At 48.4% G+C, this 11,843-nt stretch overlaps 3 protein-coding genes across 3 annotated transcripts; 1 reads left to right on the top strand and 2 right to left on the bottom strand.

Moving 5' to 3' along the window:
* Window positions 1–240: 240 nt before the first annotated feature.
* Window positions 241–1,689, bottom strand: fleA (fucose-specific lectin FleA). Its single transcript, XM_032069371.1, has 5 exons — window positions 1,599–1,689; window positions 1,371–1,549; window positions 1,106–1,319; window positions 948–1,050; window positions 241–885 (listed from the first exon to the last, which is right to left on the bottom strand). The coding sequence occupies exons 1-5, from the start codon at window positions 1,630–1,632 to the stop codon at window positions 480–482; spliced, it is 936 nt and encodes a 311-aa protein (XP_031920674.1). The 5' UTR covers window positions 1,633–1,689; the 3' UTR covers window positions 241–479.
* Window positions 1,690–4,699: 3,010 nt separating this feature from the next.
* On the top strand, window positions 4,700–6,268 carry BDV27DRAFT_83786 (uncharacterized protein). The gene is made up of 3 exons (XM_032077733.1): window positions 4,700–4,873; window positions 4,954–5,189; window positions 5,253–6,268. Exons 1-3 carry the CDS (start codon window positions 4,850–4,852, stop codon window positions 6,196–6,198), a joined length of 1,206 nt encoding a protein of 401 aa, XP_031920673.1. The 5' UTR covers window positions 4,700–4,849; the 3' UTR covers window positions 6,199–6,268.
* Window positions 6,269–6,733: 465 nt separating this feature from the next.
* On the bottom strand, window positions 6,734–11,331 carry BDV27DRAFT_151198 (putative RNA helicase/RNAse III; the record flags this gene model as incomplete). The annotated part of the gene is made up of 7 exons (XM_032071337.1): window positions 6,734–9,209; window positions 9,265–10,338; window positions 10,410–10,557; window positions 10,617–10,869; window positions 10,942–10,990; window positions 11,110–11,138; window positions 11,227–11,331. 7 exons carry the CDS (start codon window positions 11,329–11,331, stop codon window positions 6,734–6,736), a joined length of 4,134 nt encoding a protein of 1,377 aa, XP_031920672.1.
* Window positions 11,332–11,843: the final 512 nt, after the last annotated feature.

The following is an 11,843-nucleotide window of genomic DNA, read 5'->3' as shown; positions in this document are numbered from 1 at the left end:
TGCGATCTTTTCATAGAACTCCGCATATTAAGGTTCTGGGCCCTTTCTCCGCCACAAGAGATGCTACTTCAGGTGCCGTCCTCTCCACGTCTGACACTTTGATAGTAGATACGGAGTACAAAGAGGCGCGGGCTTGAAATTATTGGGGTAAGAAAACTTGCTATAGTCGTCTCAGTCTAGTGGCTACTGGACAAAGTTTTGACACGGGGCTAATTTGAGGTTTTTGCGTGGCAACATAGATGATGTCAGACGAGTACAATTTGACTAGCATTTTGTTAACGACAACAATGATATATTGTGACACCCGTCCGACCCGGTAACAACTTAGAGTGTGATAGTATCAATGTACTGTTCAAGCTAAGGAGTAGCTGGTATGTACATGGAGGTTAGTTGACCATTTTGTATTCTTCAGACAAGCATGTGTTCGGTAGTAGACAGAGCTGAATATGGCCGATTGCCTCCTGTGCCCAACGAAAGGTCTACTCAGCTGGAGGAAGCGCCCGGCGACCCAGCTGTGAACCGTGCGCTTTGCCCCAGGTCCACTCGCTAATAGCACTGACATATGTGCCATTTTGGAAGTACATACGCAGCTCCGGCCCTTCCCAGCTGATGATCGCAATTTCCGAACCTTGGATGACTGGTGTAATGGTTCCCTTGTTATGATATCCTTTGCCATGATCCCAACACACTTGCCAGATAGTGTTGTCAGAGTTGACAAAATAGATCCGCATGTGGATGCTGCTTTTGCCGGGGTCGAAGTTTGTGGCTGCGATTGCGCAGCGAGGAGGCGCCTTGTCAAAGATGGTGTACAGTTCCTTGTACCATCCAGTATGAGGGTCATATGCCCGCTGGACAAGCTTCAAGTCATCGGTTTGGAACCAGATCCTACGTGCAGGAGAATCAATAATAGATCTTTCGCTTAGCGTATAGGTATAGGATGACTGCACCTAATGCTTGGACCATTGTAGTCGGTGTAACGCCAACAAGTAGCTCCGATACCAGTGCCAGGAAGCGCAGCTCCAAGGTTTGTGCCTTCTTTCCAGCCGTCTCCTGTCGTAGATGTTAGGAAATCATCGCCCACATTAAGGAGTCTGGAACTTCTTACCATTCCACATATACTCCTGGATCGTGTTATCGGTCTTCTGGGCATAGATACGCAAATGCAAATCATTAGTTCCTGCCAGAAAGACAGCTCCGATTCGGGAGTAAGGGGCAACAGTGAACTTGGCGCCAGCTAGCGCACCATTGTACCATCCTTTGCCGCTATCGTAGGCAGCTTCCTGAAGGATGTTGTCTTCGGTAAGACTGTAGACACGGATCTGGAATTGTGTGAGCTTTTAGAATTTTCAAAACTTAATTCATTGACCTACATTGTTCAGCTCCTTGGATGTCGCAGCGAGAGGGGTACCAAGCTTTGCTTTAGTGATGACATTCTTTGCCGTGCCGTTGGCCCATTTACTTTCATAGAGACTCTCGCGAATGCTACCGTGAGAGTCCTGGAAGTAGACACGGAGGTGGTTGGTCGAGTTAACCGCCGCAATTCCAGTACCTGTCTCACCGTTAACACCAACACTCTGTATCTCTTGTCCTTTACTTACGGAAAAGAACTTCTTGGGCGCCAGGAGTAGACATTGCCGCAAATGGAGATCTCACTGATACTTAGAACTATGTTTCCTTGGAGTATGAGTGTCGTTGCTTCGGTTCACTCTTTCAGGTAGGGGGATAAACCAGGCTTTTTATGTTCAACCCAGGGAAGACGGATTGTCTCAACCCGTATCCTAGTCTCCTAATCTTCCATCTACAACGTAGACTTCATCACATCCCTCATGGAGTTGTATTTCCTCAACCCCGCAGCTTGCTCTTGGTTGCATGCGCCAAATAATCAATTGGTTGAGTGTCTGCACTGGAAATCCGTGGCTGGCTATACATGCAACCTCTTAGTCGAAGGGATTCGTAGTCTCGGCCATCATGGCCAGACGCACAGACAAATTGCTATGCTATATAGTATAGTCTATAATGACAAAAAGCTCAAATGTCATTCTCATTCGTGTGCTATATGCTTGGTAGCTGTTCCTACCTAACTACTGCTACGACCGATTGCTCGTAACCATGCCTAAGGTATGTAGCTTAACTAGATAATCACTTCAACCTTGCGATGTATGTACATTTTTTGAATCTCGTCTCGTCGTTTAGTTCTCGCTGAAGGTTCCATTTGACTTTCGTGCGTTTTACCTGCTGTCGTGTCACGTAGTGCAGCTGGTTTGCCCTTGATGCAGGACCGAAGAGTATGGCTTAGCTTACGTGGCGTGTCTTGCAGATGCAGAGTTCATTTGTGGGCATTCCCTGCAGGCAGTAGCACTGTACGTGTCATGAAATCCTGATTTCATATATCCCCACAGCAGATGCAGCAATATTTACCTTGGGGGCAATGATTGCAGAATGCACTGACAAAATTTCCTTAGGATCTGCATGGCCTTGTCAATACGACGCACGTTTCCTGTTAGTCGACTTCCCAAGCCATTACTTGATACCCACCTAGCTAAACTGCTACATTTTATCTAATCCGTTTAAAATTTCAAGATTCAGCAAGTTTGGCTTCGTCCTTCATGGTGAGATAATAGACCAACGTAGAGCAAAGTGTCGGCATCCCTATGGTCGTCGTAGGCTAGAGGAGCTTAGTCCAAGGCCTAGACACATGGACACCATTGCTTCACCTTTCTCTGATTCGATCCCACTTATGTACACAAGTTGCATGAAGTCTCCACCATAACCTAATCAGCTTTAGTAGGTGCAGGACTCCACGCTACTCCGTAGATTTCTTTTTTTTCCAAGACGTCACGTACAGCAGCAGAACTCCTTCTTTCCCAACCAATCGTCTATTTGATCCCACATGTACAATATGGAATAGACAGCCAATAGCTCGGTTCGAAAGAGTTTACTGAAATTATACGAGAAATGGAAGCCTGGTGACCCGACAGACCTCTCCACAGGGCTGCTTACAGGTTTTCAGCTTTATGCATGATGCGTTGTACTCGAATTACTACTACGGGCCGTTCCGGTTGCAATTATGAAGTCTGATTTTATTTGCCGCTATGGTCCAACTCCCTATTATGTTGATGACAAGCTATCAGCCAATAATAGACCCTCCGTGTGTCCGGAAAAATAAGTCAAAATGCTACTGCAGCTTGCCCCGCTTTTACCCTGGAAGGATAGCAGTGGACGTGCGTCGGACGTGTAATTGCTGTTGGCATTGATGATGGTGGTGAAGTGGCTGGCTGAGATTCTTGCGGGGTCCGTATTCCAGCAGAAGAGAGGAGAAAAGAAGGGGAGGAAACAGCAAGTTCTGAGAAAGAAAGAAAAGTTGTGGGATGACTGGGAATACCAGTCAATCATGTGATCTTCTTTGCCCTGCAGTTATATTCAACAACATTAATCAAGTTTTAATTTAGAAACCATAGAAACTTTTGAAAGATCAGCTAAAATATGTGATATACAGCGATCCGGTGGTCTATTCCTATTAAAACTAGGTCTGGACCGTAGACTGGTACTGCAAGAGCTTAGCGAGATGCCTGGTTAGACACCACTAACGATTGGACACTGGGATCTATGCACTCATACTAATCTGGGAAAGCCTGGCACCTTCTGGCATTATCACCCCTCTAGATCCTGATGTATAGTATCAGATTATTATCTATTCTACACAGCTTCTCGCTGTTAGTTCGTACGTGGTGCCAAATGTACAGCAGCATATATGTTTAGATAACCATAATATGGAAGATTATTTTCTACCTTTCTCTTTCTCTCTTTTAATTTATATTCGCTCAAGCCGCAATAAGTTGAAGAGTGTTCCAGCATGGATGGATTCTTCCACAGCCTTACCTGGTTTGGCCATGACTGGAGTCCATGTCTTCAAGTAGCTAATCAACATGATTCACCCGATGGAGAAGATCACTGATACTGTGGTCAAATGCTCTGTACACCTTTCTCAATATATACAACCTCTTTCTCATTCTAAATTATAGCTGCGGGCTTAGACCCGATATTATATGCTCATAGGGATGTCAACCACAGTTTGATAAGCAACTCGGCTGATGCAATATTGAGGATTGTAATGTCTCTATGTTTTCGGGAATATTGATGACTGTAGTGCTTGCTTGCAACCCACAGTCCTGGGAACTTTTAGGATAGATAAGGTGCACTGCGGAATATGCCTCGAGATAGGTCACTGTCGTCATACAAACGCCGTTGGAGTTTCCTAAGATATATAATATATTATACATAGTATCCATAGCACCCATGGTTAGTACGCACATGGCCGAATGTAAGTCGAAGTGATATAGATGACATTATCTTAAAACTAACGGCTCTCCTTCACAGGTGAAGCCAGAACTCATTCAGAAAGCCATCTCCGGTGGAACCATATACCTACCAATGTCGGCTTGTAGACGTAGACTTAACGTGCGTGCTTTCCTATTTTCCTATCTAGGTCGTCAAAAAGATAAATATCACACCACTTGTCTCTCAATATTATGCGTAGAAAGCGAAATCAAGTGCCATGTCTAGACGATATAAGAGCATAAAGATGTGTACTAAATAAAGATGAATGATCGACGGAGCACGTGGTCAGTGCGCGGCAGCTGACGTGACGTTTTCGGGGGAGCTTCAATTCAAGTAAAGATTCTCTTGCCTTTACCCTTACCTCATCGATTGCATTCCACTTCCCCTCTTCACACCCACTATACCTTCCTCACAGACAGATAGATTGGATTTGCAAATTATCGCCGACAATGTCTGTACACTAATGCCGTCAATCTCAATCGTCTCCTGAAACCAATACCTTCCAGTCGCAATGGTATCCCTGTGGCCTTTCAAAGTATGTCCGCCATGGGGCTGCCTGTTTGTTCCTCCAGATGGCAAATCACCACTAACCAAAGAAACCATCTCTTCATATAGGGAGAAGACAACTCTCCAGCCTCCTTTGAAAGAGCGCTCGAGACTCTCTCCGGTAAAATCACTCGCGCGACCGCCCGTCTCGACACTCACCGCCAAAATGCCCGTCGCTTCAAAGCTCTATGGACCTTATACACCACCTTTGCCTACCTCCTCTACTCCATCATACTCGCGCTGGTGCTGGGATGGCAGAATTTCGGCGTGGTCGAATACGCCGCTATTGCAGGAGGCCCTATCGTGTACGCCCAACCCCTGAATAACCCTGAAACCCCCCCTTTTTCAACGGTCTAATCCGGGAACAGGATCTACGCCGTTCGCACCGCAGGCAGCAAATACTTCGAATACCGCATTAATAGCAACCAACGATATCTCGATGATCTCCAAAAGCAACGAGACGAAACTATTGAGAAGCTCAAGGTCGCAACAAAATACAATTCCACCCAGCAACTCTTAGAGAAATACGGAGGGGTCCCCAAACGAACCAAGTCGAAAAGCGGCGACGACAAGCGCAAGTCGGAATCGAAGCGCAAATCCTCAAACCCCCAGCAACAACAACCGCCCGTGCAACGGACTGGCCTTCCCCCTCCCCCGACCGCAAATATTCGCCGTCCGACTCCCGTCCAGTCTCCTGATGGCCCCTCCCCCGATTTCCATGCGCCGCCTTCTCCATATCCCCCTCAGCCCCAGATCCAGCAACAATCGGTATCTCCTCCAGGCCCTGCATTTGATGAGCCGGGCTTTGCACCCAACGCATTCCCGAGTGCGCCCCAGTATATCGAGCAGTCACACTGGTATGATCGTCTCATGGATGTCCTCCTCGGGGAGGATGAGACTCAACCAAAGAACCGGATTGTCTTGATCTGCAACTCCTGTCGGCTTGTTAACGGCCAGGCGCCTCCGGGTATCAAATCATTGGAAGAACTCGGTCGCTGGCGATGTGGAAGCTGCGGTGCATGGAATGGAGTCGAAAGCGAGGCAAAGAAGGTCCTCGATGGCATCCGGAACGAACCACAGCCGGCTGGTGGAGCTTGGGAATCCGTTTCGAAGACGGATGCGGAGAACCAGTCCTCGGTTAGCGATGCGACCGACGAAGGTGTCATGGTAGCTACCAGTGAAGATGACCAAGTCGAGTCACATGACTCCGATGTCGACACAGCAGACAAGGAGCCAGAGCAGGTCGAGGAAGAGCAGCCAGAGCCCGAATCGAAGACAAGGCCAGTTCGGAGGAGTAACAGGAAGAAAGCATAAGCGTTGGCGTTCTGTATACATAGTTTTCCAACTTTCGGGTGGGCTTTTCTATTCTTTGTTGTGCATATTTTTACTGTGTCCAATTCATTTCGCAACGGAGTTTGTTACTTTCTGTCGGGAAAATCATCTTGATTTCTATCTATCTAACCTGTTGAAATTTGACCCAAAAAATGCTAAAGAAAAGACCTGAGCATACAAACACCGTCTTCTTAGTCAAAATCATGACATCATGATCATTGTCACATCGACATGGCAGCATTTCACATCGCTTTGTCATCGCAGTGCATTGTTGTCGCATAAGTATCACACATTGGTGCACAATGATTACATTGTCGCATAACTATCGCATCGTTTACTCATTCACCAAGCCTTGTCACCACGACTACAACACATCCCCTGCTTTCCCGGTCTCCAAATCCACTTCGTCTCCCTGCCACCCACCAACACATACTAAGCCCCATAGGGCGGCCGTTACAGCCATCCAACCAGTCAACCAGCCAGTCTGGCCCGCTTCAGCGACTGGCTGGTTGACTGATCAAACAACTTCCTGGTGACGCTGCAAGAACTCGATTGTTTCATTAGCAGCCCTCATCTCGGCCTCTTCGCCGCACAGACAACCCTCCACAAGGACAATCTGGGCATCGTTCATAGTAACTATGCACCGGTACGTGGCGCGGCCTTTCTCATCCAAGACACGCTTCAAATTAAAAAGCGCGTCCCCCTTCGACAACCGCTGTGCGATACCCCGAGGGTGAGTCACGTTGATACCATCTGACAGAACGCGTCTGACATAAGACAGCAGGCCAATCCGCTCGAGGAAGCGTTCACATGCGGAGAGGTCCCCGCCCGAGTCAACGAAAATGGCTCCGAGGACGCTCTCGATGATGTCGGAAAAGAATTTGTCCGCGTAGAGTTGAGAGAGAGGTTGCCAGGGATAACTCGGGCCGTAGTAGAGGGAGGTGAGAATTTGGTCTCGGAGTCTGCGATGACGGTCTAGAGCTGCATCGCGGGAGGCTTGCAGATCGAAACTGTTGAATCTCATGAAGCGCCACAGCTCGACGTGCTGTGTCTCGGACTTGACAGCGAATTGGCCGTCAGGGGTTCGTTCGACTTTGGTCTTGTCTTGTTCGATGGAAAATTCCATGCAGAAGAATCCGAGCAGGTTCGCGTTCACTATTGCATGTCTGATGAGGGTCATGTCGCCTGGTGAGATTCTATTGGAGTATTGGAAGATTATTGGGACAATGACCATGTCGAGAATGGCATCGCCGAGGAATTCTAATCGTTGATAGGGCTGAGTGGATTGGTCGTGCTGGCACGAAGGATGGGTGAGAGCCTCGACCAGGATATCCTCATTCTTGAAGTTGTAGCCAAGGTGTCTTTGCAAGTTGTCGTCTATGAAGTGGTGCGCAGTTCGCCCAGGCTCTGTTTGTGAGGTGATAGATAGGATATCCAACGGCTGTCTGTTGATCTCCGGAAGGAAGCAATGCGTGCATATCTGAGCTTTGGCATGGCCACCGTCTAGATAGGCGGCTCCAATCAGTGCCTCGACGACGTCCGCCAACACTTTGCCTGACATCTGTCGTTTTGCAGGAGTGGTTCTTAGACTTGTGGATATCAGCGGTGCAATCCACCGGCGAGGAGTGAGAGACTTCGTCATAATAAAAGCGTCCAGTCCAGCGTCAAGAGCAGCCCTGGTGAGCCGTGGGTTCTGGACAATAGCACTGCGACCTTCGCTGAGGAAGCCCTCCGGCCAGTTAGGGTTCTGAAAGAAAAGCTGACACGAAACAATGTATTTTAGAATGGAGTCCCCGAGAAACTCATATCGCTGATAGTTGGTCACGCCTTGAGCTGATGGTGCCGTGGTGGCGGTGATGACATGCTGAATGTCCGCGAATCCGGCGTCACACAGAATGGTTGCGCATAGTCTGTTTGCGATCAATGTACTCTCAAGTCGGTCAACAATGTGTGGGATAAATAAGCCAAATATGGCTGTGGAGACTGGTAGCTTGCCGACAGTACAGTTTTCGGCAGCTACCATGTGCACCTTAGCAGAACCATGTTCCGACTCAACGACAGCATCAGCTTGCCCGTGATCTAGACTCGGCGGATGCAAGAAATTCCTCCGACGTGGGATAGGCCTGCATTCTATCTCAATCAAGCCAGCGTCGGACTCGACCCATCTATGGCAGAAGTACGGCTCGTCGTAGCGCGAAAGGTCCCGGATTATTCCCATCGCACCAGGCATAGCGCCCTTTGAGTACGCTTCATGGGCAGTTTCATGTCCTGCGTTTTGATTGAGCCAGTCGGTCAACTCCGTACTCGGTAGGTCAGGCCCAAATAAGGCCACAAAGTCATGATTATCCAACGCGCGTCGGCTGCGGGGCGCTTGAAGGTAAAGTGCCGTGACTGTCCTCATGTTCGCGATGCAGTCAGCAGTCACTGTCGAAACACGCTCCGGGATATCGAATGACAATGTGATAATAGTATTGCGATCCCAGAAAAGAGTCAATGGAGCCAATTGAGGCAAGTTTGTCGGTCCGACCAGCTTCATAATTAGCCCATCTGCTAGGTGTCCGTTGCCTTCCAAGCCGATTCGTATCTGATGCACATCTGGACATGACCATGAGTTTGCCCAGTCTGTCCAAGGATCATGCTGCTCAGACACATCTAATAGCGAGGGCAAAGTGATGTGATCGTTCGGCCCCATCTCCGGGTTTTCCGTTAATGGGAGAAGGTGGTCGTTCAAAAGGCCAAACTCGTAAAGGGCCCGGTATGCCTGGAAAGCTGTTTCTTTGACCGCTGCACGCTCACTCTTCCACCAAAGCTTTCCCTGGATGCGACGGACTTTCGGGTGCACACAGCTAGGCAGGATCACCGTCCCTTTGACAAGACCAAGCCTGTCCTTCTCGAACGAGAATTCCGGCCTATTGTCGACATAGCGTTCCTCGGGAAGCACGGCGCAGAAGTGGTAGAGATGTGTGACGACTGAATCCGGTGTGATGACGGCGCTGTGACGATGTTAGAAGGGGTTCAGAGAATCATTACTTTCAAAGGAGATCATACCCAGTGGCTTCAACGGTGATCCTCTCTGGCACATTTTCATCGACTTCCTCTTGCGCTTCTGCCTCACGGAGCCGTCTGTCTTCGTCTTGATAGGCTTCGACCATAGCTTGCTCTAAAATCTGCCACCTGCGCAAATCGCCGTTCTCGTCCGCTGTGGAGAACATGATAGCGTACGTTGACTTCTTCTGTCGTGCTCGACCGCGCCTTTGGATGAAGGATTTCAAATTAGCGGGCTTGTCAAAGCATACAACGACACGGCAGGCCGTGACGTCGATACCTTCCTCTAAGACGCTGGTCGTGACAATCAGATTAGTACGCCCGCTTCGGAAGTCATCCATGGTCCCTCGCTGCTTCTTCGCATTATGCCAGTCGCCCACCATGTCCTGACGACAATTGCCAACCGACATGCCAACATAAGCTGCGCATTTGAACCGGTCCCTGGTTTTGGGGTGGAGGGAAAGCAAACGGGCCAATACGCTCACAGTTACTCTTTGTTGTACAAAGATCAAACCCGAGAACTCGGGGTCGTCGAATTTGTCAAGGAAGTTTATCAACGCTGCAAGTTTTGGTGACATCGTGAAGTTGTTCAGATCTGAGAGTTCGGCCTGGACCTCCGCGACTGGTAACTTAGACAAGAAATTTGAAAGGTAGGCTCTCTCCTCATCTTCCCAGTCCATGGTTAAAGACTGATCGCTAATCGTAGTGCGCAGCTGCTCTACGGATGTGCAGATGTAGTAGTCTGCTGCCCACTCTCCCAGTTCTGCGAAGATGTGACGGCTTCGATCCACAAAACGTTTGATTTGCTCGTTGCAGAGGGTTTTTCGTACCATGAGCGCTTTGTACTCCCCGTTCCCGTTTGGCAGGCTGTCGTTTTGTGGTACAGCGTCTGGATCTCCGTCACTGTCCGCCGTATCCCAAGCGTGCTCCAGGGCTTGCAGAGCCCTGCCGCCAGGCTCGTCATCTATGGCTTGATAGATGATGGGCAGTAGCTCGGGTCTGTGGGAATACGTGGTGAGTTCTTGTTTGTGGACTTGCGGGGTTTTGCAGATGGAGTCGAGATTCGACTCTAACTTTCTTTTCAAGAGTTCTTGAGGTTAGTTCTCTGGCCAGGCAAAGAGAATGATGGGGCTGTGGTTTTCCCTTACTTCATCTCCTGACTTTTTGACCTGACCACTGGACTAGCCGTTAGACCCAATATGCAAGGAACGCTGTCTCTGCCATGCTTTTGCAAGGTGGGATGATAGAAATCAAGCATAATCATGTTCGCCGGATGCCGTCGCATGCAATGATGAGCTACGCCATCAGCAATCTCAACTGCTACGTCGAATCTCGAGAACAAACCGGCCACCAACCTTCGTCAAATATGAGCAGACCCAACTGGGACATCCGGACAAACCCATGAGTCAACGCCTCGAACAAAACCGCATGAGTCGACACTACCACCTGTTTGTCTTTCAATAGTTCATCCCAGATATACTGGCTCTTCCAGCGCTCAACCTTGTCCAGCCCTGTGATCGTACAAGCTCTCACAGCCGGGAGATGACTGCGGATCACCTCATACTGCTGAAAACACAAAGCCACAGTCGGAGTCAAGAACCAAGTCAACTGCACCCACAGCAAAGCAGAGCAAAGAGAAAGTTAGACAATGTCATATCAATAGGAATAATGCAAACTCACCTTCTGTGACCCGACCACCTCCAACTGATGAGCAATCCGTAAAAGCGCACTAGGTAGAGCCATTCAATCAAATCGACCCAACCACAAAGGTAGAGCAAACCCAGGACCAAACTGCCGCCACCCCCAAACAAGAAAAGAGATAATATGGAAAGATAGAATCTCACATACATCTGAGTCTTCCCCGTCCCGGTATCCATCTATCAACTCTGCATCAACGACATATTCCATTCAACACAAGAGACAACCCCAGAAAGATAAGAAAGCAGAATGATGGGCGGGACATACAGCAACAATAATATTCTCCTTCAAACTAGCCTCAAACATCTCATACTGATACTGCCGTGGTTTATACAGCAGTCCAGCCCCACCTGAGCCATTCAACTGAGCCATCGTTCCCTGATAGATGCAGTGCAGTGTATTGTAGTGTAGTGTATCGTAGTACAATATAATGCAGTGAACTGTAGTATGGCATAAGTAACTTTGTAGAGAGCAGCGTGGAATAGTGCAAAGCCCCACGCAAGAATCTCACCACAGAGAATCCAACTCTCAAGTCACGAACAAACACATTCCAAAAAGAGATCCACAGCTCTATAGAAAATAGAGGAGAATATCTGCCATGAACTAACGTGTAAATCTAGAGCACCTAGAGTATGTTAAGCTTCAGAAATAAAAGAAGGATGAAGAAGTAAACAATCGGGAAGTGGGACTGGGAGGTCAAAGTTGGCTGGAGTTGCGTTGCTGTATGTGGGGTAAATTAGAACCTTTAAATAGCAATGAACCGTTATAGGTTATTTTTCCTGTTCTGGACTCTGTCTACCTTATCGTATGGTTCATGGCTGCGACTCTTGGTAGTTTGACTGGGGCTTTTTGTTTCTTTCTTTCTTTCTTTTCCTTTTTTTTTT

The sequence above is a fragment of the Aspergillus caelatus genome (assembly GCF_009193585.1).
Source record: "Aspergillus caelatus strain CBS 763.97 unplaced genomic scaffold BDV27scaffold_430, whole genome shotgun sequence".
Lineage (NCBI taxonomy): Eukaryota > Fungi > Ascomycota > Eurotiomycetes > Eurotiales > Aspergillaceae > Aspergillus > Aspergillus caelatus.
Note: the sequence above shows the minus strand (reverse complement) of the source record. Positions and strands in the feature narration are given on the sequence as shown.